Source organism: Calliphora vicina, chromosome 4, assembly GCF_958450345.1.
Source record: "Calliphora vicina chromosome 4, idCalVici1.1, whole genome shotgun sequence".
Classification (NCBI taxonomy): Eukaryota; Metazoa; Arthropoda; class Insecta; order Diptera; family Calliphoridae; genus Calliphora; species Calliphora vicina.
This window is the reverse complement of record NC_088783.1, coordinates 122,419,827-122,445,515: the sequence shown is the minus strand read 5'-3', so window position 1 is coordinate 122,445,515 and position 25,689 is coordinate 122,419,827. Positions and strand designations below refer to the sequence as shown.

The following is a 25,689-nucleotide window of genomic DNA, read 5'->3' as shown; positions in this document are numbered from 1 at the left end:
CCTAAAGTATGCATTACAATTTTTATTATTTTAAGGGCAAATAAATGAGAGCATGCGTGTGTATAGGTGTTAAAAATAAATTTTACACAAATTCAAGATTTTATGTTTTTTGCATTTTTCTCCTAAATTTACCGGCCGATTTGGCTGGAAACCCCTACTTACCGTAACTCCACACGCTGAATCCGAAAATCGACACCAAAATTTGATCAGACAAACTTTTTTTGCAGAAATTTTTTGGTCCAGTCACCTTAATAAAAAAATGCCCCCTAAAGTATGCATTACAATTTTTATTATTTTAAGTGCAAATAAATGAGAGCATGCGTGTGTATAGGTGTTAAAAATAAATTTTACACAAATTCAAGATTTTATGTTTTTTGCATTTTTCTCCTAAATTTACCGGCCGATTTGGCTGGAAACCCCTACTTACCGTAACTCCACACGCTGAATCCGAAAATCGACACCAAAATTTGATCTGACAAACTTTTTTTTCCAAAAATTTTTGGTCCAGTCACCTTAATAAAAGAGACCCCTAAAGTATGCATTACAATTTTTATTATTTTAAGGACAAATAAATGAGAGCATGCGTGTGTATAGGTGTTAAAAATAAATTTTACACAAATTCAAGATTTTGTGTTTTTTGCATTTTTCTCCTAAATTTACCGTCCGATTTGGCTGGAAACCCCTACTTACCGTAACTCCACACGCTGAATCCGAAAATCGACACCAAAATTTGATCTGACAAACTTTTTTTGCAAAAAATTTTTGGTCCAGTCACCTTAATAAAAATAAGCCCCTTAAAGTATGCATTACAATTTTTATTATTTTAAGTACTTAAAAATTAATACTTTAGGGGGCTTTTCTAATTAAGGTTACTGGACCAAAAATATTTTGCAATAAAAGTTTGTCAGATCAAATTTTGGTGTCGATTTTCGGATTCAGCGTGTGGAGTTACGGTAAGTAGGTGTTTCCAGCCAAATCGGACGGTAAATTTAGGAGAAAAATGCAAAAAACATAAAATCTTGAATTTATGTAAAATTTATTTTTAACACCTATACATACGCATGATCTCATTTATTTGCACTTAATATAATAAAAATTGTAATGCATACTTTAGGGGGCTTTTTTTATTAAGGTGACTGGACCAAAAATTTTTTGCAAAAAAAGTTTGTCTGATCAAAATTTGATGTCGATTTTCGGATTCAGCGTGTGGAGTTACAGTAAGTAGGGGTTTCCAGCCAAATCGGACGGTAAATTTAGGAGTAAAATGCAAAAAACATAAAATCTTGAATTTGTGTAAAATTAAATTCAAAACACTTACATACATGGGCTCTCATTTATTTGCACATAAAATAGATGAATTTGTAATGCATAATTTAGGGGTTATTTTAAATAGAGTTTAGTAAGGCATTCAATGGTGTATAAAATTTAAAAAAAAATTGTTCAGAGCTAAAAATGGTGTCGATTTTCGGATTCAGCGTATATTTTGTAGAAAAATGCAAAGAAATATAAAGTCTGGAATTTGAATAAAATTTAAATTCAATACACACACATACGTATGTTCCTATTTGCGTAAATATTAAAATATGTACTTGAAAATTGTCCAATCTAACAAATAAGTAGACTCAAATGACTATAAATAACTTAAGGTTTTAGCGGTATGTTAGATAAGAGTAACCTGAGAAACTGGTATTAAATAATTTGAGGGAGGCGTGCAATATATGTATATGTATGTATGTATAAATATATTTATTATATGTATATAATATTTTATTTATTCTTAAAGATATACAAAAAATAATATATATGTATGTATGTATGTATATATATTGTTTAAAACACAAATAAAATATATTTTATTATCTAAATAGAAAAACAGGGAAACATTTTTGATTGCTCTTATAATACCAAAATGGAGAATATTTTTTTTTTTTTGAAAAAAAGACACATTTTTGGAATAAACGAAACGATATTTTTGATTTTATAAACATCCATTTAAAAAGATTAATATGGCATTTTAAGATATTTAAAAAAATATAATTTCTTACAATTTGGACAAAGAAGAAATATAGTTAAAGCAAAGGAGTTGTAGTGAATTGTATAAATTTCATTGTTTAAATACAATTAATAATTCAAATATAAACGTATTAATAAGTATACATTAAGGGATACAATTTTTATTTAATTAATTAAGCCTACATAACATTTTAATTAACATCTCTCTTGTCGCGTTGACTTATTTGAGCCATTGTTATATATTGACGAACTAAACGAGATATTTCATGAGCTTGCTCAGTTTGGACACGTATTACACGCTGCTGCATTAGGTTGCCTACTTTCATATCCAGGAACAAAGCGCCATCTTCAGAACGTACCTGGTAGCAGAAACAAACAAAAAATAAATAATTAAATGGATTTATGTCGAAACGACTAGAGATTGTCGCCTACCTTTCGTGTTGATATGACCTCCATAAATGGCCAATGTTGCATAGTTTCGTGGGTGTTGGGATCCAAAAATAATACACCTCGTCTATTTAACGCCAATATCAAGTCTCGCCACATGGGACTATCGTCGACATGAGGGCCTTCATCGGCCCATATACGTTTCACAGCAAAGAAACTACTGCCGAATAAAGGCCATGCCGACAACACATTCAAGAATTGAGCCTTCACCTGACCCGGACTAAGATTTGCCACTTGGGGCCAAGCAGATTGCACTAGACCCACCCATTGGGCTGGTCTTATTTCTCTAATGCCTAAAGCCGGTTTAGGCAATAGGAATTTTATTTCTTTCATAGCTGGTAAATGACTTAAATCGGCTGCCCTGTGCAACAACGCAGCTATGCGCGCCATATCTCTGACCACTTCAGGCGGTGGTACTCCTGTACTGGGTAACTCTAATAGCAAACCCTCCAAATAGTCAGGCGCTACTTGATTGAATAATACTTCTACATAGAGGGGAGTTGGTGCAGGATCTCGCTTTAGGGCAAAATGCCATACTGACCGGCAGAATATTAAATAGAAGGGCTGGCCTGATTTCAAAAGTTCAGTGGTAACATCCAGAATATACTCATCGGCAGCTAGAGGCATTGTGAACGCATCTCCCTGGACTATGCAGTATAAGGAGAATTCCTGTTGTTCGGTTTCAGATTCAATACCCAGTAGGGCACAAAGTTCCGATATTACGTCCGCCACCACAGTAGAACATCTAGTATTTACAACACGCTCAGCTCCACCCGGAAGACGATAAATTTGGCGCCTAGCAGAACGTCCTGCAGAAACAGCAGTTACTTCTTCAACACTGGGCACATTTTTGCGACCACCACAACGTGCAGTCTTGCGTAAATTGGTTAAACATACAGCAGCTGTGCCATGACAAGACCGTCTACGATCTGAAGCAGCCGAGGTGAGATGTTCTATCAAATATGGTCGCAGAGCATCTGAACATCCAAAGTATGCCGCTAGAATACTGAGCAGGCGCCACCCTCTCTGTGTCGAATCGGGACATGAAGAGCGATTGGCAGTAGTTTGCTTCATTAACTGGCAATAAACTTCGTCACGTAAAGCCAAATATTTGTGACAATGCTTGAGGAAAAAAGAAACATTAATTTTCAAAGGAAATTCATTGTGAATATGTGTAGTTTAATTATTTTCCACCTACCATTAGCACCGTGTAGACACATTTAACTTCGGTTAGATCTGCTTCCATGGGTATATCACCGCAATAACGCAATATACAATCGAAGCATTCCAATGCCAAAGGAGCCAAATCGTTGGGCAAACGTAACAGGGGAATACGCATGGGTGCACCCTGCCATTTAACCAGTTCTGCATATGAACGATTAGACGAACGATCAGAAGTGTCACGACCATGAGACCGAGGATCTGCAATTTGACTAAAAAAAATGATAATCAATATGCAAATGCATTCCACCAGCTATTTGCAAAAACTTACTCGTTTCTGAAGTGTTGCATAGCAAATTGCAGCAGTGAGTATCTGGTAACAGACGGTGATGTCGTGCCTCCACTATGCTCCTCAGCCATATAATTTGCATCCAAATTCTGCGACTGCTGAGCCTGCTGCACTGATGAGTTGTGATCTCGTGTGTGTGTATTTGTAGAGTGATGTTGATTGGAATTCTTACGCGACGAATGTAGGAAGCTTTGTTGTTTTGCATATTGATGGTGCTCATTAAAGTGTTCCCTCTCGTCCAAACGCTCGTCCTCTTCCCCATGTCCATTGTAATGATGCGCTCCCTGCGTTATTTGAGTATGGTGATCGATGGTGTCACTAATGCCATGATGCATATTTCTGGAATGTTGTTCTCTCAGTTGTTCACGTTGGTGATGGTGCGACTGTTGTTGCTGTTGCTGCTGTAAATGATGGTGTGACAGTTGTTGTTGTTGCTGCTGCTGCTGTTGTTGTTGCTGCGGTTGGTGATGTAGATGCTGTTCTTCATATGAACCACTCATCATGGGCGACGAGGTATTACGCATGTTGTGCTGTTGTGTGATGATTGCACTGTGTTGGCTGCTAGTTATTTGTTCACGATGATTTGATTGCCGCGACTCGAGTCTTTCAATGGGCACATTGAGTGTCTGTGCGGCCGCTCGAACACCAGACGAAAGTGTTGAAGCTTTTGATTGAGTCTGTACAAAAAAGGCAAGTGTAGGAGGCATTTTAAATATCGCATAAAATATAAAAACACATACTAATGTCTACTGACAACTAAACCTTTGGAAAGTTCAGAAATATTGTCTATTCAATAAATCATTATGGCTGTGAAAGTATTTAAATATACATATATATATGAAGAATGTACATTGTACATACATACATACATACATACATATTATGTTTGATTTCGTTTCATTCAAGGCGGCACCCTGAATATGTTCGATCAAACGCCCATTGTATTTTAATCACACATTACATGCAACAAAAACCAGTTGGATTTGAGCCAATAATTCGCACCATTATTACTTGCTGGTTTGAAAATCTATCGTACACATCGTACCTACATACTATGTACATACATACATACATACATCGTAACTATCGTGTAGAACATGTTGGCCAAACACCAAAAAACATGTTTTACCATTGCAGTTATGCCATCTGAACTTGGAAAATATGTATGAACAATATTATACATACATAAATCGAATTTAATTTCTTTGATTTTAGTAACTGTTAAAAATAATGGCAAATATATCATACATATGTATTCACATGCATACGTAACTTATAACAACATGAGCTAACACTTTAATGATCCTCTGAAGAGCTACGATAATATGTTGCAGATATATGATTGGGGTGGGTTCATGTATGCATACAATAATAATAATTAAAAAAAAAGTTATTAAAAAAAATCCAAAGAGAGAAATATCTTCAACTGACTGCGGTTCTTAATAAGTAAGTTTTCATGTTAGTTTTGTTGCTTCCTAGAGTGGCTGAAATGAGTGTTTGTTTTTGAATTGGTATACGAACATTATTAGCCACTTTTAAATTCTTTAATTGCACTTACAGTCTATAGTCAAAATTACTATTGTTTATTATTAAATTTTTAATTTCATTTAAATCAAGATCGCACGTTTCTTTATTTTTTAATTGGGTCGTAGAATACACATAATTTTGTATTTCATTTATTTATACAAGTTTCATATTTCTTTATAATTAAACAATAAGATGCGTGAAAGCGTCCATACATAAAAAATTTTATTTAATTTTCAATTAAATATACTTCATGGCAGAAACTGACTAAACTAACTGACTGACCGACTGTGTTTTGCAATACAGCTATAGATACATATATACATATGTATGTGCATGTATCTATGTATGTATGCATACTCCTTGCCACTTTAAACTCTAACTGTGAGATACTTTTATCTTTGTATTCGTAATTTTCTTTTTTTTGTTTTTGAAATTTCAAATCAAAATTGTACTCGTTTTTCTTTGTATTTGTGTTCAGTTGAGTGACCGAAGAATGCTCTTGAACATTTAAAAAGCAAAAATAAATTATGTACGTTTTTTCTTTAGTTTCTATGTGCGAGTTCATCTTCGTCTGACTGGTCATATAGAAACGGATTTAAGTTTTAAAAATTAGTTTGCAATGCTGCAATTGCTTTATTTCATTTTCGACTTTCAAAATAATTTGATTTTGATAAAACAAAAAGAAATAACTAAGTCAAGAATTCCAAGATAAACTCCACACGAAACAAGTGTCTTTCTCACATTTGGAAAGTATATAAATGTTAAAGACAACTCAACAATGAAACTTTGTTTTGTTAAACTGCATCAACTGAGATCGCACAGAAATGTCTTGGTTCAAGTTTAAGGGTTAACAAAACTCACAACAATTAAACAACTTTACATTGCCCTGACCCTTTCTCTGTATCTGTCTGCCTGCTATGACAAAGTGCCGAAAATTAATCTCTTTTAACACCCTTTTTTAATTTACATATGATGATAGTTAGATACTGAATGTTGATTTGAATAAAATAACAAAATGTTTGATAATGACTTAAACAAAAGAGATGATACCCAAAAGTATTATTATGTCATGATGTTGCTGCCTGCTAACAATTATTTAAAATGATTTCATTAGTTTTGTGTTGAAAATTTAAACACAAATTTCGCACAAAAAAGCACTAATTTTTGTTTTTATAATGCAGTAGTAATTGAAAAACAAAGCTTGTGTAAAGTTGAGAGATTATTGCAAGAAAATATGTATATTTGTTTTGTTTTTTTTTTGTGGTTGACAGGTTAAATGACCTAACTGCAAATTACAAAAGAGGAAGTTGTAAAAAGTTAGGCAGTACAAGTAGGCTAGTACTACTTAAGTGGTAACATGTTATTAGCGCTTAGTGTGTTAAATAGTCAAAATTGTCTCTAAGTATACTTTCACTTAACAATCAAAATAAACTGTTTTGTTTATGCCGACTATCTTCAAAGAGTTTTATGAAAAGTTTATTGATTAGTAAATTATAATTTATATTGTATAATTAAAAAAAAATATCTACATAACAGCATCACTAGATAAAAAATACTACTTTTAAAATAAAGCACAATAAAGTTTTTGTGTAAAAAGGTAGTTAGTCTATTTGGCTTTTCATTGAACAATTTATTGTTTTTGTTCAATTTATTGGTCGATTTAGTAATTTATTAATATATTTATAACTATGTATGTATAGTAGGGTGTCCCCGTTTTTGTGTAGAAAAAAATAAAAATTAATGTTTAGTTTGTTTGAGAAAATACTACCATTTAATTTTTATGATTATTTTTTTCATATTCTTTGCATAAGTAACATATAAAATGTTGATATCATGTGAAAGGTCTTTGAAGGGCCCTTTCAATGTTATATGAGGTATGTATTTTCGTGTTTTATCGAAAATATTCGAACTTTTGTAATTTTTGGCAAACATTTGAAATTTTTTTAAAAGTTGACATAGATTTATTGTTCTCTATAATTTTATAGATATTTTAGTTAAATATTTTGCATCTAGAACATATATCAGATCGGAAAGAAAATAAGTTTCGTAAAATTCAAATAAAAATCGATCTAGATTCAAATACCGTTTCGGTGAAATTATATGAGGTTTATATAGCGTATTAATTTAAACAAAAGTTCTAATATTTTTTGACTTACACGATAATTTAAGATACGCCATTGAATGTTCGTTCCAAAGACCTTTCACATGATAATAATATTTTATATGTTGAAACAAAATCATTAACAAAAATATCTATATAGCATTGAAAGCGCCCTTTCACATGATATCAATATTTTATATGTTTCCTTTGCGAGAAATATGAAAAAAAAAACATTAACATTAAAAATTAACTCACCAGATACTGAACCCAGGACAAACATTTTGAGAAACGGTATCTTAGAATGAATTAAAGGGAAATGATTCTACTAAGAATTCTTAGCAAGTTTACCCTAGAAACCTTAGGTCTAAAATAGATTTTGACCTTGTGGAAATTCAAAAATATTTTGTAAGTAGTTAACAGGTATGTATTGTGAACTAGTATAATAATTCTGGACTTTTTTCTTTTATTTATCAATTCGGCTCACCATTTCCTTTAACTTTATTAAAATGTCAGAAGAATTTTTGTAATTGAACACTAGCACTCACTACATACAACATATTTTTGAATATCTGCGATTATTTGTTTAAAAAAATCGATCCACCCTAATGTACGTATGTTAGTACATACATACATATGTACATACTCGTACTAATGGAATGTACCTCATTTTTGTTCATTGTTTCAAAACGCTGTAAAATTTCCTTTACAGAAATTTTACAGTCCGTTGGTTCCTCCAATATTGTTTCCATGCGTCCCACTGAACCACTGGAGGCAACGCTGGAACGGCGGGTTTTCGCCACATTGCCATTTGTTGCAGCCGCCGTCTGGTTGGTAAGACTGTTGCTCAAACTAATGCTGCAATCGTCAATTGTTGCATTGTCAATTTCAATTTCATTTAAATTTTGCTTAATGTGTAAATCTTTCAAATGGCAAATTTGCTGCTGTGCTATGTTATTAACAATCTGTTGTATGTGGGTTAAAGGTATATTTGTTTCCGTTTTACATTCCTGATGATTATCCACTTGCTCTTCATCATTCACTTCATCATTCAATTTGTCCAGCCAGTCTTGTGTGTCAGCCTCCGAGGGAGAGCATTCGTTATTGTTGGCATCTTTAGTGTTGATTTGCTGATCAATTGTAGTGTTGGGGGGGCAACTATTGAACTCATGTTGAATAGAGTCGTCATAAATGTCATCCTGTGATTGCTTGAGAGTGGTTGCTTGTTCCAGTTCTTCTTCATTTTGCCATGAGTTATAGAATTCCATATCGTGACTTAGTGAAGAGCACTGCTCATTAAACTCACGTATAGTCTCGTCAGTTAACTGGTCCAGTTCAATGCGTCTGTGGACTTGAACGGACGTAGTCCCTGTTATATGAGCAATTTCTGCATCATCTGAATCGGAATATATGTCGTTAGTGTTATTGGTTGTTGATGTATTTATAGTTGTAGTCGTATTGGTAGTTGTGGTATCATTCGTATCATGATCATCGAAACTATCCACATCTACATCTGTAAGGTTGTTTAGAGAATCTATGGATGTGGTCCGTTGGCTGCCATTCAAAGCCGCGCTGTGCTCGTATCTGTTATTATGTCTGTAGTCCTGCTGTTTGATTTTAGCTTTTCGTTTGCTTTCCTTGTGAGAGCTGGTGTATTTATCGGCGTCATTGCGACTGGTATGATTATGTTTGTCATAATTCATTTTGTTTATTAAGGACTCCACCTTATTGACAATACTGCTGAATTTGTGAGGTATGCTGTCATGATTTCTGCCATGACTGCTATTGCCACTACTGCTGCTGTTGTTACGCGAACTGGAGGATTTGGAGCCACGCAAACTTTCTGACATTGTAAAGCCAACAGAAAACAACAACAATAACTAATAACGAGAAACCAAAAAGCAGACAAGGAGTCAGTCGTTTTGTCGAACTGTATTAAGTATGTAATTGCACTACAATCACTGGCCACAACATTAAAGGCTTTTGGAGAGTGTAAGCCAAATACGAGTTTGTGTTATTGAAACCCCTCAAAAGTGTGCGGCATGATGGTAAAATTTAATACACAATTCAAAGAAATAATCACGTTTTGCACCACTTTTATTTACGTTTAATGTTAATTTTAACGGCTTTTCGACTTAACATGAGCCTTGCAGAAGACAGTCGATACTAAGTAAAAATCAAACTATATAAATTCTGCACACAACGAAAATCCAACAAAAAATTGCCAGTGAAAGTTGTTTAAATAAATAATAAATTCACAATTGTAAAATGCACTTGTGGTCCAATACTCGTATAGATGATACATATAAATTATTTTGTTTCACTGATTTCTTTATAAAGGTCAAGTTAAAGCATCTGTGGGCCTCTTTTTATTATCAATTAATGCGGGTTTGAGTCGTAACCGCACAGTCAACTGTTCTTTTAAAGACTATATATACTATGTTCACAATTTTCTAACACCTCATTACAGTTGCCATTTTTAGAATCGAAACATGAACCGTAAACCGGATATTTACTTATTTCTGTTTTATACAATTATGGCTATATGCTCAATTTCACTTTAGAACATTTTAGTTTTTAGCTAAAAACACTTTTTAATTATTCCATAAAATGTAGATCTACTACACAATTGAGTTTGTCTCGTCTGCAAACTGAATTTTATTTTTTCGGAAACATGACCATTTACTGGTATGTAATTGTTTTTACGTTTATAGGTACATATATAATGAATAATTTGTGTTTTGTTTTATTTATTTAGTTTGTTTTTTTTATTTTTCTTTTTTTGTTGCGAATTCGTTTATAAATTTTTAAATTTCCCGCGATTCATGTTTTAGCTGGTGGACATGTTTTCTTCAACTGAATTGTATTGTAACTCCACAAAAGGCGCTTGACCATTTCACTGAGCAATCAGCGAAGCTTATAAATGTACGAGTCAAACATTCATACCTGTGTATACACAGGTGTATTGTTCGCATGTATGTATGTTTAGCTGTGTGTGTGTGTGTTAATGTAAAGTATCTAAGCATATGGGAATGAAAGAAAGACTGGAGCCCCAATATACGGTATTTAAATGAGATAGTTGTACACAAACCTGCATAAGTGCACAGTGATTTCAATAATACATCAAGATTCAAGACAACATACTACATACAAACATTTCGCATGAAAAATGCGAGAAAAGAATTTTGAAAATGTTTGCATATCCCTGTAGTTCTTCATTGGCTACAAAAGAAGTCAATGTATCCCTTTTAGACAGTAACTTTCAAGGTTGGCTACCGCTTCAAAACGATAAAAAGGTAAAGGTAACGGTAACGCTAATTTGACACGTATGCGCTCTCTGTAATGCTATGTCAGTCACTATGTTACTTTATATATCCCATGTAAATCTAGCATGAAGTTAATCGTAACCTTAGTATCTCTAAGTAATCTAGAATGTAGTCATTTTAAACATTCCAATAGACAAAACTAGTCTGTTGGATAGTACATTTTTATTAAGTGTCCTTTTGTAATGCGGAGTTTACTCTTTGTAATTTATGTGGTGCCAACTGGTATCCGCCTAGGACAGGCACATTTTAAAATAATTCATTCCAGAACTGCTGGAATGCTTTTTGTATCAGACTTTTAAATTATTTTTATCTGTTTAATTCGGAATTTTTGGATGTTGTCCAGTTAAATTTTATTTTTTATTTGGTTTAATTGATTGTATTTCACTTTCAAAATAGTCGAATAATTTTAAGTTGTGTCAATATTTAACATTTTAAAAATTTCAATCATAATACAAAATAGCCTGTTTTCATTATTTTTTGCCAAGTTTAGGATTAATGACTGTCTAACCAGACATTGGTGTATGCAATTGAAAAAAAAAAAAAACATGTAACTGTTATTTTGTTTTGTTAGAAGTTAAATGTGCAAGTTTTGAGCCGAAGAGTCAATCTGCTTTTGCTTGATCGCTATAAGACACACGTAAACTACCAAACCTGATCCATAAACCAGTCTATGTTAAGCCTCCCCAAAAAGAAAAACTTTCAATGTATGTATGTTTGTTTGTATCTACGTTTTTTTACTATGTAGACACACACAAAGTTTACAACTTGCAGTCATAAAATGTTTTTCTATACAATAGTTTAATATTTAATTCATTACTTTATAGTCTTTCATTGTATTCGAATTTGATTTAAATGGATGAAGAAGATATTAGATTAATATATGTATGTACAATATGTAGTTTAAGATATAAAGAGAAAAAAATAGACAAATGAAACAATCTTCATTTGCAATTTACTACAAACAAAATATTTATAGTCTGATCCAGGGATGGAAAATTAAATTTTTGTTCGGTATCCAAATATATAGTATTTTTTACCCTCAGAGAAATAATATTTAAATTTTTAATTATTTTCAAATTAGCTTAGAGAAAATCAGAGACATAACTGTTATAAGAAATATCTAAAACAATTTAGCCATAACTGTTATATTGTAGAAATAAATTTTTGTTTCTTTAAGTAATAGATATTCTCAATGAAAATAAGTTTTGCTTTTCAATAAGTGTTATTCATAATAAATATTTTTTTACGTTACTCATAACTTTTATTTTCGATTTATATTTTTTTACGTTGCCTAATAAGAGTTATTTATAATAAATATTTTTTTTCGTTACTCATAACTTTTATTTTCGATTTAACTTTATCTGAAGTATCTCCACTTCAACCAATATCCGATTTTCTGATTGACGAATCGACGAATCTAAATACGTCATCGTTGTTCGGAACATCAATTAGAGAACTTGAAGTGGATTTATCTTCAGAAGATGACAAAGGCAATACATCGCGAGAGTTATTAGCAGCTATAGCTGAAATAGAGAGCTTTAAATCTATGAGACTGGACGTAGAAGCCGATTTGTTGCAATATTAGGAAGAGAAAAAGGATACTTTTGCAATTTTTAAAAAAATTGGTTCATATTGTCTATGCACTGCCGGTTAAACGGCTTTCTGTTGAAAGAGCATTTCCTGCTTTGCGTATTTTGTTGACTGAGAAAAGGTGCAACTTGGCGGACAATGCGTTTGCTAAAACATTGATTGTGAAACAAAATTCTTCATAATTAAAAAACACACAATAAAAAACATCAATCTCATACCAAACTTATTTTTTGCGACTTTAAAAGTTAAATTCAATGTATGTACTAATAAAATGCAACCAAGGTGGCGAAAGAAACTTCTTTTGAGTTATGAGCAACGAAAAAAATATATTCTTTAGAATAACTCTTATTAGGCAACTTAAAAACATACAAATTGAAAAAAAAGTTATGAACAACGTAAAAAAATATATATTATGAATAACACTTATTAGACAACGTAAAAAAATATAAATCGAAAATAAAAGTTATGAGCAACGAAAAAAAGCATTTATTATGAATAACTCTTATTTGAAAACGTAAAAATTATTCATTGATTTATGCCTAACTTTTTCAGTCCCAAAAAATTTTTTAACAGTTATTTTTGGTCTCTGGAGAAAATCACTGTCTACAACAACAACTACTGATATACAGAAAATGTTCAATTAAAAATGTCTGCTATACAAAAAATTTTCTCCAGAAAAAACTTTTACATATACAGACAATTTACTATAGAATATCTGTTATACACAAACTTTTATATAATAAAACTGTTATACACAAAATTGTCTATAGAAAAAACTGTTATTCACACTGTTAATCAGACAATTATCCATAAAGTAAACTGTCCTACACAAAATTTTCGATAGCTAGAATGTTTGATAGAAACAATTATGTATACACAAAACTTTCTATAGAAAAATTAATTGGAATTTTCTTGGAATTCAACCACAAAATAAACAACATCTTTGCAACATTCAACTCGGTACAGTGTGTTTACAATGAGCATTGGGTTTGCATGACTATTTTCATTAATTAAAACGAAAATGAACGGACATGCTAATATCGAACAGAAAATCATTCTGAGTCTATAGGATTGTGTAAATTAGTATTTTTAAATAAAATACTGAAAATTGTTTGATGATATGAAATGAGTCGCTACGAGTACTACGGTACTTTTTAATATGAAATAGTATCAACAAAAGTACAGTCGTATCAACTTTTCCATTCCTGGTCTGATCGTATGTATTTTTAATTTGTTAATATGTATTTTAAATTTTATATTTTCTTTACATATTTCTCTATACACCGAAAAAAGTTTCAACATAAATATTATGTATGGTTTTCATTGATTTCAATTCAAATTAGCTTTGTTCGAATATATATCTACTAGCAAGAGTAGTAAAATAAGGGCAAAATTAAAAATATTCTCAAAAATACAAAAAGTTAACAAACGAAATCCAAGCAAATTTTGTTTTATTTTCATTATTTGGAAAAATAAAAAACAAATCGTATTAAATTTTTTCAAACAAAAATACAAAACAAAACATTTTTTATTTTACTAGGAAAATTTGTTCAAGTAAATATGATTTTTTTCTCTGTGTAGTTAATATTATCTATGGGCTGCGATCATTAATTTATATATGGGTTTAAGTTAGACAAATAATGGATTAGTTTTAAATTATTTCTTTCATCTACAATATTTTTATCGAGATGTACCTGCTTTCTATACCAACACAAAAAAAATATATAAAAAAACACCGATACAAAGTTATACGACATAGTAAAACATGTGACTATCGTCTGACGAATTAAAGATTTAAAATCCATTAATGGGTTAATTATCCATTATTCACTAGCTACAGATTTGCAATGTATTGTAATTTAACACAATTTCAAACTATTCTCGTACTAATAGATATTTACTTATGTATATTCGGTAACTAAGAGGAAAGTAGAAATTTAAAATATTAAATCACTTACCTTTCTAAACTCTTGTACAAAAGATGTGATCATTGCTTGGATAGCTGCGGCTCTGGCAGCATGTAGTTGAATATTTTTTCCATTGCGTAAATTAAGTTGCAACGAAGCTGGCCTGGGTAGGGTTATTGCGTTTTGTATTTCATTAAATTGTACTGACTGGACCACAATCAAATAGTCGGCATCTCGTCGTGCTAAGTAAAAGCCATTATGCGATATGCCCATTATGGAAACGTCTGGGTATTGAGGGGCTCCCTGCACTGGGAAGAGACGAGCGAAATACAAAGGCCACTCTCTAGCCATGTCGATTAGGTGTCGCTTAACTATGGCGCGAACATTTTGGCTCCGGACAGATTCGACAGTTACACCGTGACCATTGAGCATATTAATTGCGGCTGCTTTTTCTTGAGGCGAAATTCGCAAAGAGGGTGTCAAGCCAAAGACATCGGATGATACTTGAGCAAATAATAGATCTAATGCTATGGGTGGTCCTATGGGTTCGTTAGGATGAAATACTTCTTTACGTACTCTCAACTTCCATGGCACTCGATTGTAGGTTAAGCACGCATTCGCAGGGCTTTTTAAAGATGGTGGAGCTGGTACCGGTGCTGGGATAGCCGGTAATGGCCATTCATCGCCTCCATCTGTTTCTTCATCGCGGCGTGTACTTTGTGATACTGTGGTTGAAGTAGCTGAAGATTTGCGCTTTCTTTCTTTTTCATATTTCTGGGCCATATGTGTGCGGAATGTAGCTGGAGTGTTAGAAGTCATGGAGGTGGTAGGACTGGCTGCAGAAGTGGTTGGTCTTTTGTTGTTGTAGTTGTTGTTATTATTATTGTTTGACGTTATAGCCTGATATGAATATTTTCTTTCTGTAGTTATAACAGGTCCGAAACTGTCAGTACGATCTTGTCGCTCTATGGTAGCAGTGACAACTTTAGGAGGAGCTGGTTGATAAACTTTATTACTTTCTTTCTCTCGTTCCACCTGACGCATTTCATAGATTCTGTCCCGTTTTTCACGTTCTTTTTCTCGTTCTCTGTCACTGCCACTAGAAGCAGGACCCTCTACTTCAGATCTATCCCAAACGGATTCGGAAAAGTCGTCGCGATCCCTGGAACGGGAACGTGACCTAGAACGATCGCGATCATGATTATTTTTAACTTCTTTTTTGAAACTCTTTTCATAGACCATGTCTAATTTGGCTGCTTCTGTCCTTCCCCAGGAATCATATGCATCTTTGGAATCATCTGAACCGTTCCAATTGTGTCTGGCCCCAAAAGTGTCACGTTCTTGACGCTGAATAAATGCTGGTACATCTTTACTTTGGCTGCGATACTCATTCTCCTCATGTTCCGCATGGACAGGTGGGCTTTTGGGTACTGGTGGTGGAGCTGGAGGTGCCACGTTAGGTGGTCTAATTGGTGGAGGCGGTGCTGGTATATTGGGTGCTGGTGGCACATGTGATGGCCAAATAGGTGGAGGAGATAACTTTTCTTCCATGCGTTCTACTTGAGAACGCACCGATTGTAAATCGACAACAGCAGCATTATTACTTTCGATTTGGGCAAAATGACCACTTAGTTGTTGTTGCAACATTAACTTCCTAGTATCCTCCAATTTAGCAGGAGCACGCTGTTCCGATTTTGTGCTGACTGTAGAACGTACAGAGTGACCGGCTGTGACTTGTTCTAAACGTTGTCTCATTTCTGAGCTCAATTTCAGTTTGCCAACACTGCCTGGAGGAGGTCTATCCGCTCCAATTTCGAAACTTTTCTTGGCTACTTTGGTCGTTATTACTGTTTGTTGTGGTTGAATTTGTTCCATCATTATTTGTTGTTTACTAGTATTTTTGGGTCCTGTTTCAATTTTAATTTGTGTCCGTACCATTTGTGTTGTATGTACTGGCATCGCCACTGCCGGCGAGGGGCTTTTCGAGTTGTCACTTACTTCAAATTCTTCCCATTCCATAGCTGAACCTGTTAAAGAACCATTGCTGCTATGGAATTGTGACTGAGGGGTAGTTTTTCGTTGATGTTGTCGCATTTTAAAGGCAAAGAAGTCTTCTTCCGTTTCAAATTGTGGTCCGTCTTGTGGCGGAGGCCATCTCCATTTACCAATTCGTACTGTTTTGGCACGCCCATATGGATCCAAGAAGTGTCTCGTTTCTGACGGATCTTTAACTTCAATTGGAGGTGGCATTGGTGGTGGAGGCGGAGGTGGTATTAAAGAACCTCCACTATCAGAAGAAACTTTTCGATTACGGTCATTTTCGGAAAATTGTGAAATTCTGTTTTTGACACTTTGTTTCCGGACATTCGTCTGTTCGCTGGTTCCAATTGTAATTTTGCTGGTAATGCTATTTGACGTCACTGGTGATTGTTGTACATTAGCTAATACCGGCATTAGAGGAGGTGGTGACGTTGTACCCGTAGGAGTTGTATCTTGTTGACTAAGTAAAGTTTGTAAGGCTTGATTTTGGGCCAGTAGCTGTTGTTGAATCTGAAGATTTTGGGCCATTGCTGATTGCAAAAATGCCCGCTGCACGTGATGTTGATAAACTGTAGGGTCAGCTTCTGCTGGAAGATTACCAATTTGTATTACATTTTCTGAATTAGAAACTAAAATGGGACTTATTGGTCCCACCATAGATGAAGTGACAAATGATGAATTTCCACTAGATTGTGCTTGGGCAGTTCCACCACCCTTAATAGTTTCAATTAGTTCAGCTTGTTCGGTAAGAACTTTAACAGCATCGTTAACAAAAATTGGCTTAAACAAGCCAGTTATGTATTCATCTAAATTGGCGGATGGAGCTTCCTCTGAATTTGATGACTTGTCGCCGCCTCCCTTTATTTTACAAGCCAGATTGTGAGAATCCCAAACTAAATCATTCATTTCACTATCTGGTGCCTCAAAGAAATCTGTTTCATATGCATCAAAACCAATATTGGGTTCACCTTTACCTCCCCTGATACTAGCAGCCAGAGATCTCGCATCGGATAGTTCATCTAACGATCCATCTAACACCGGACTAAATAAATCATCTAAAAACTGGTCAACATCTGAAGCTTGAGAAGGTACACGTACACGACGTACATGTGAAGCTAAAGATGGAGCCTCACTTGTATCTGACATGGCCGAAGAACGAGTAGCATACTCCGATTTATCCATATACTTGCTGGAGTGAGAACCTGCGTGTGATCTTCTTCCAGCATACTGCGATTTTTGATAACGAGGGCCTGTTTCTTTGCCCATCGGTGTAAGACGTTCAGCTGAATGATATCTCTCATTCAGACGACTTTCTGAAAGCCCTAGGTTAGTCAGAGGTTCGGTTTCTGTTGCCGGATCTAAATCTGTTATATCACCAGCCAAAAGATCATCGAGTGACTTTGATCTGGTCTTCTCCTGTTCAAAATAACGTTCGTTTAACGCAGAACTTCTTGATAGTAAATTTCGGGAATTCTTTCGTATGGGCTGTTCATCATTAGAATCTGATATTGGGGATTCACTTGTAGGATTCACCTTTATTTTTGGTGGTTCTGGCGGTGGTACTTGCGGTCTTCTGGGTGTACTTCCATCATTATCTGATAATATCGTTCTATTAAATTTAGCGCCGGTCGTCATCAAATCACTTCGCAATGCAGGAAAAGCTGGACAAAGTTCTTTTTCTGATATTAGGTCTAGCACATAATCCAGTCCACACGAATCAGTAACTAATTTTCCATCATCTAGGACTACAGTCCATCCGCGATTTGATATACCTAAGGTTGAAACAGCTAAAGAAGCTGCTTCTTCACATGTTGTCCACGAATCAATTGCTACAGTTTGATTAGCATCATCTGGCAAAGTTAATGCTACAGCAATATCAGACATTCGGGATATAGCTCTCCATTCGACCCATGAAGGTGTAAAGTTTCGGCAGTTATTTGCCGAATTGGCATTTCGCAAAATTTTCTTAAGTAACATATCCCTCATAGAATCGGGGGCATTGTCAACAATAAATTTCATTAGATATTTGCTGAATGCTGGACCAGGTTGGAAGCATGATAAACATTGAGCCATTAATTGCCAAATTCGTTGCGCTTGCAAATCATCGGCGTTATAAATTTGATTACATAGCTGCACCAAAATTTCATCTCTCAAGCCACGCGATGACAATCCTTTATGGACTATATAGTCTGATAGAACCTTTTCCTTATTTCCATCCATTGTTTTGTCATTCGTCCAGCGTAGTATCAATTTAAAGACTGCCAAAGAATCTTGGAAGTCTTGGTCTCTTGAAGCTGCCCTCGTTAGGAAGGGTGTTGTTATAGGTTCTCTTCGTGACGACAAACGCAATCCATTACAATATACCGAACTGAATTTACCAAATGAGAACTGGTCTAGATCTTTAGGGAGATCGGCAGCAACTGGAGGCCCTGGTACAGTGCCGACCACTTTAATCAAATGGCGATCTCCGTGAATAGGAGTCCAGCCTTCGCTTTTTGAGAAAATAAATGCAAGTTCTGCTGGAATGTCTAAGTAAGATATTTGACTGCGTTCCAAATTTTCTTTTGCTTGTTTCTTTGCTTCACGTTCTTTTTGAGCTCTTTGAGCTTCGAGACGTCGCTGATATTCGGCACGAAGTTTAACCACCCTTTTGCGTCCCATTTTACCACGCCACAATGCTTGAGCTTTCGTAGCACCTCTTCGTAAATCACGGAATTTCTTTTGCTCCCGATAACCACGCCATTTGGTCTGAATACGCGTAGCAGCCTTCTTTTTACGCGCCAACTGCCAACGGATCAACATGCCACGAACATGTTTTTGTATAACTACGGCTGATGTCTTCAAACGATCTGAACGGCTACTTTCCAACATACGATGTAAAGCTTCTCTAAGAAAAACTCTAGTAGCACCCAATTGATAATCTGGCCCTTCAATGCCTGTATTGGGCATAGATTCTAATAGTATACGACAGAGTTCCCTATAGGGTGTGCCACGCGGTAATGGAGATCGCATTAAATGCCGATATCGTTCAACAAAATGTTGGAAACGTAATCGAACTGGATAACCCTTCTGGCGGATTTGTATTGTGTCTAGCATGCCCAAATATCGCAATTGCTGCAGCACACATGGCATGTCCATTTTAAGTGATTGTTTCTCATTGTTAGGTTTAATGCAACGCACAAACCATGGATTACAGCGCCCCATTGATTGCAGAAGTTGTTGCAGGGAATCGGAAAATCTTGCAGCTACAGTAGGAGTTCGCGGTTTCATTGTTACAAAACGACCATTGTTTCCTTTGGGCAATGTTTTGCCGGAATCTCTTTGTGCCCTCAGTTGCTTAGTTAAATCCGAAACTAATTGCAGTTTACTAGATCCTAAAAGCTCCAAAACATCCCCTCGCAAAGCATCGCGATTTTTATCTAAGAAACCATCCACACAGTACCACACTTGGCCGGCGTAATGGGTGATGCCAAACTCTTGAGCCCCAATTCTAGGACGTGAATACAACTCATTGAGAGCATGATTATAGTGACATTTCTCAAGAAAGCTCATATCAGAAGCACGGGGGAAATTGGATTCATCGTCCAGCAAATGGAAGATACCCACTGGTTTTTTAGCCAGCAAATGAATAACTGGCAAATTGTCGTCCCATGTTAAAGGAGTCCACTCCAGACGCTCGCGAGAATATTCAGCTTGCTCGAGTTTAAATACATGTTTGTTGAAATACAGTTGCAGATTTTCATTTGCATAATTAATACATAATTGTTCAAAAGAGTTCTCGGCCAAATCTTCAAAACCGAATATATCCAATATGGAAATTCTATGAGCATCATGGGTGCCACCTTTTTGGACGATTGAATTGATGCGTGACACCAACCAGTTGAATAGACCCGAATATAGGGCTTTGGCAAAGGCATCTCTAGAATCTAAGGCCTGGTCTATACTCAAAGGAGTGTGAAGGCGTTCCGATCTAGCTTCGGTTATACGGCTAGTCAAGGCTCTGTGTAAACCTTCAGCTGATATATGCAACAAATGAGCTGCCCATTTAATTTCAGCATCGGAACCAACCTCTACACCTTCTTGGCCATGTCTTAATTGCCTTCGATGGAAGTAAACATTGCCCAAATGTAAAACGGCGGCCAACACGCGTATAATGCCTTCACGTTCACCTTCAGATACACCCAGCACTTGCATAGCACTTTGAAGTGAGTCCCAATCCACACGACCAGGGGCACAGTCTGTAGCTCCTTGATTTAAATAGAAATATTTATCGGCCTCTAGAAGGCCATACTTAGTGCGCTCAGCTTCCGACAAACCACCTAACATTTCATAGAAGACGTGATAGTTGCGTTCTCCTGGTGCTTGAGTAACAATTCTTGACTTTTCCAAGAGATATTGAGTAATTTTGGCGCCAACAATGGCCCCATTTTTAAAGTACACCTCCAGATATTTTCCAAATCTAGAACTATTATCATTGCGAGCAGTGCGGGCATTACCAAAGGCTTCCAGAAGAGGAGCAGCCTCCAAAATCTGTTCTGTTATTACGGCTGAAGCAGAGCCCCCTCCCGGAACTACTGCTGCCAAATACTGCATTACCAGCTTTGTTGATTCGGTTTTGCCAGAACCCGATTCTCCTGATATTACCACGACTTGTGGCGAAGGCAGTGCCGCATGGGCTGCTGCACCAATAGCAAACAAATGTGGGGCCATAGCGCCCAATGGCTTTCCCGCATACTGTTTGGCCACCTCTAAGCCATACGAATCAGGAAACATTTTATAAGGATTAACCGCAATTAAAATGCTTCCAGCAAATGTATAGATGAGTCCCTTATCATATCTTAAGCGAAGATTCCACAAAAGCGATGCCTCATGTAAGTCATCCAACATGGTCATGTCATCAACTCCACTGCTGCCCAGATCTTGGCGTGGCCTTAAGTTTCCTTCGCCAGGTTGTAAAGCAAATGTTTGGGGCTGAAACAAGAAATCAAATTTTAAATATTTCTCTACTTTATGTGTGTTTAAATAAAATTAAATAGTTTTGTAAAGTAACTACGAACAAGTCTGGCTATCACATCGCTGCACAATGTCGACAACTTCTTAACTATTTGGGGATAACGGTTTTGCATTTTACGTCTCTTGTCTACGAGCAATTTCAAACGTAAGGTTTCTGTGTTTTCTTCAATGCTGGGAAAGTCTTCAACACTTGGAGGTCGTTGACGCCTCAAAATGTGTGGCGATAAAATAGCGGTAGAAGGTGATGGCGCTGGACTAGGCGTTATAGAACCACAACGTTGCCATGGTTCCAAATGAAAGCGCACAATTCGCATTTATAGATTCTCGATATGTACGTATATGTGTTTGGCTTCGTTTTATACAAAAAAAAAAAACAAAAATTGTTATTTGCAAAACTATTCTCAGGTTTGCATATTTGAGAGCAAAATGACAACAAAGAAAACAAAATACCAATCCGTTAATATTGCAGAACGCCACTTGATATCAACGTCTTTGCAGTGCAACTAAAAGGAGACCAATGGCTAAATGCCAACAGAAGCCATGCAGCAACATTCTGTACATCACACATTTACACACATGTGAGGAGTCATTTGATTGGAACATGTTTAGCAACATCACAATACAATTGCTATTGCCATTGAGATTCTTCTACAAAAACTCCCCACAATCACACCAAGCTAAGTAAGTGATCTTGATAAACCAGAAAAATCTCTTCTTTTATAATTTTATTATTTTTTTTTTCAGTTTTTGTTTTCTATTATTTTGTGGTTTTTATTTAAAAAAAATTAATAAAAACACATACATATACTTTTAGTTGAAATTACAAAAAAATAGTTGCTTTAGACTTTACAGATACATATATACAAGGATTATGTTAGTCTTGCTGTTTGCACTAACTCGACATTGCTATACTTTCAAACATGATATTTTTTATGTATGAGTAATTTGTCAAAAAAGAGCACTTCTTCAAATTAAAGTCATATTAATCCACTGTGCGCAGTAAGCCCACATATAATACATACCTTGCCTTTAATAACAGCTTGAACAACAATAACTTGGGCCGCTCGGTGTACTTCTTGTATTTCGCCTGGTATAGGATGACCCACACCCGGATCAAACCATACCAAATCGCCTTCAGACCAATCCATTATAGTTGGTTTTCTGTTTCCTTAAACAAATAACCAAACCACTCTCTTCAATGTTCGTTTATAAATTAAAAAATATATATAATAATTGAAGACATGGCTCTGAAAATAAAAAGATAAAAAAACATTAATTATTTTAAAATCAAACCCACATTAAAAGCTCGAACTATGATGTACTTAACACCAATCCTTAAAATTGTTTTATACTCGTATGTAAATGTTAGTTCATTTTTATGTAGGCATTTTTTTAAATACTACAATAGTTTTTTATAAGTATCCAAACAGCATATTTTTTCTTAATGTTACTTCAAAATGGCAAAAAGCTAAAGAAGCAATTTTTGGCATTTTGTGTTGATAAAAGAAAAGACTTAACAGTAGGGTTCCTAATTTACCGAACATTTTCCTTTACCGTGAAATATTAAACAAATATGTCCAAAATATTTTCAATCTTCATCTTAAAGTATATTATGATGAATTCAGGTTCGTCCGACTAAGTTAAATCTGGAAAAAATACGTAATACGTTTCGAAATAGAACTTTTGCAAATCTAAACCAGTATTATTATTATAAAGTTTGAATGTTAATCATCTTAATAATTTATCCAAGAACTTAAAATTACAGTTTATATTATGTAAACCTAATAAAAAAAACTATGGATATAATCGAATAATTCGATTGGCAACAACAAATCACAAATAATCATTTTTATCTGTGCTGAAATAATACTATAAAACTTTAAGAAGAAAACTTATAAATAGACTCCCGAAATTTCCCAACAAAACTTTAATATTTTTTAGAAATTCCCGTGTAAATTATTTCTATTAAGGAACCCTACCTAAATGACAGCACAGATTTCAGAAAAAACAAAAGAGTCAAGAAACAAACATTCAAACTTGCACATGTTTCAAATTTCAAATAATTATTTCACTTAATACATTTTCTTTTTATTGTAGCAGAAACCAGTTAAACTTAGTTGATTGAAACCAGCTATTTAAACTAAGAAATATCGTTTTTTATATTTCTAGATTTAGTTTATGTGAAATTATGAAAAAAAAAGAAAAAAAAACTTTCACCTGTTCCAAACATAAATACTCGCCGTAAATACTCGCTGTGACAACAATATTTACAAATAAATACAACACAAACATGTGTCAAAAATAACATATAAACATACATATGAACGATTCTATATACAAACATAGTTTAACTTATTGGTATTTAATTTCAAACTTATTGTCTATAATAAAAGATCATTCAAAAGTGTTTGATTTTTTTCTCGGCAAAATAAACAAAACTAACTCACTGGAAACTTGTTCACAAAAACAAATCTTTAAATTTCAAGACAACGTGAAGACTCAGTCTCAGTATCAGAGAAATGTTTTGCTCTTAAAGAAAACTAGCTTGTATTAATTGTCTCCGTAGACATCACAACTGCCAATAACAATGTTGTTCATTATTCTCATATTTGCTGAGTAGTTTGAACATTAGAGAGTTGTCGCAGCTACAAAAAAAAAACTTTTTTTTACCATTGACGTGATTGACCGCATTCCAATAGTTGAAGATAAACAACAACAAAATAACACACAAAAACAAACTTAACGTTTACACTTGGCGCGTTACATTAAATAAAAATATACAGCTAACAAAACTGGCTAAAATTAACCCATTACATGCATAAATAAACTATTATGTTTCCCAGGTACACACCCTTTCAAATATGTATAAATAAATCATCGCTAATTAAAAAAAAACTTTGCTAAACTTGTATTAATTCAAGTTAATAAATGATCAAACCGCTCAAATGGTTAATACAAAATATTCAAGAGTTGAATGGTTCATATTCACAAACTAATAACAATTCTATTAATTCCACAACAAGATCTAGAGTCAGAGACCAACAGAGCCTAACCGCCTATAAATTTTAGAAATTAGAAATTCCATTAATTTATTGGAATTTTACATTTAAAATGTTTTATTTTTACAATTTTTGTCTTTTTTAGCCGGCCAGTCTAACGCCCCTGTTCTTTAAATCGAGTGGTTTCAAAAACTAAGATTTAGGTCATGATATGAAACATATCGTCGCTGCGCATACAAAAAGAGCTATTCCGATTATCGTAATTCGAATATCTCTATTGGTTTAGGAGTTAGCAAACAGAGCTGAGTGATTTTCAAAAATTAATTACAAGGTTTTTGTTCACAAAAAGAGCTAGTGTAATTTTAAATATTATTTTATTCCGAATATCGAAATTCGAATATTTCTATTAGTATAGGAGTTAGCAAAAAGAGATACGTGTAAATCATAAAGCAAACAATTACAAATAGTTTAACTAATAAGATTTAAAAGATGCGATTTTGCATATTATTTGATACAAATTTGAACACTTAATAAACTAAGTATAGTGCGAGATTATCGGTTAAACATTTGCTAAAATAAACTTAAAGCTAATGTAAGAAATTATATTTTATACAAATAGGCACACAACAAATTAAAAAAAAGAGTTTGTGTACATTTCGAGCAAATGTCCCTACAACTCTAGGATGAACTTAAACAGCTAGAAGAGAAGTAAGAGAATAACATTTATACATGCGCTGCTAAAGGGTATATAAGATTCAGCACAGCCGAATATTGCATAGTATACATGTCACATAGGAACATTTAAATTTAAACTGAATACCCAGTATATTTACATAATAATGCATTTATATGACAAAAGTGTACACAACACAACAACTCATATTTTTTTTTTTTAATATATGTATGTATCTTATACTATGTATTTTTATTGTTTATTGTTATAACTTATAACTATTATTTGTCGACAACTTTGTTTTAATATAAACTTTTTCCCAGACTTTAATTTTCATAACAAAAGAAGTTAATAAAACAAAAAATCAAGCTAATCTTGTAATTTAAATTAATGACGAATTGCAAAAATAACAACTCCACCGCTAGACACAAACACACAGACTTCACAGACAAATGTAACTACAATATCATAATTTTTTAACCCAACAATTGTTGTCACTGGCACGAATAAACCCGTAGATAGATATACGAATACAAAATGCATGTA

The 25,689-nt window shown here is 34.3% G+C and overlaps 2 protein-coding genes across 2 annotated transcripts in view; both read right to left on the bottom strand.

The window, feature by feature from the left end:
• Nucleotides 1-1,717: 1,717 nt before the first annotated feature.
• Myo10A (Myosin 10A) overlaps nt 1,718-25,689 on the bottom strand; it is a 30,315-nt gene continuing 6,343 nt past the window's right edge. Inside the window, exons 2-7 of the mRNA XM_065506966.1 lie at nt 22,494-22,718; nt 14,470-21,429; nt 3,953-4,647; nt 3,659-3,893; nt 2,446-3,582; nt 1,718-2,372 (exon numbers count right to left, since the gene is read on the bottom strand). Of these exons, the coding sequence (XP_065363038.1) occupies nt 2,205-2,372; nt 2,446-3,582; nt 3,659-3,893; nt 3,953-4,647; nt 14,470-21,429; nt 22,494-22,619 (9,321 nt within the window). The 5' untranslated portion in view covers nt 22,620-22,718 and the 3' untranslated portion in view covers nt 1,718-2,204. The remainder of the gene's footprint in view (nt 2,373-2,445; nt 3,583-3,658; nt 3,894-3,952; nt 4,648-14,469; nt 21,430-22,493; nt 22,719-25,689) is intronic.
• LOC135956657 (dentin sialophosphoprotein-like) lies at nt 6,461-9,445 on the bottom strand. The gene is made up of 2 exons (XM_065507208.1): nt 8,242-9,445; nt 6,461-6,483 (listed from the first exon to the last, which is right to left on the bottom strand). Exons 1-2 carry the CDS (start codon nt 9,443-9,445, stop codon nt 6,461-6,463), a joined length of 1,227 nt encoding a protein of 408 aa, XP_065363280.1.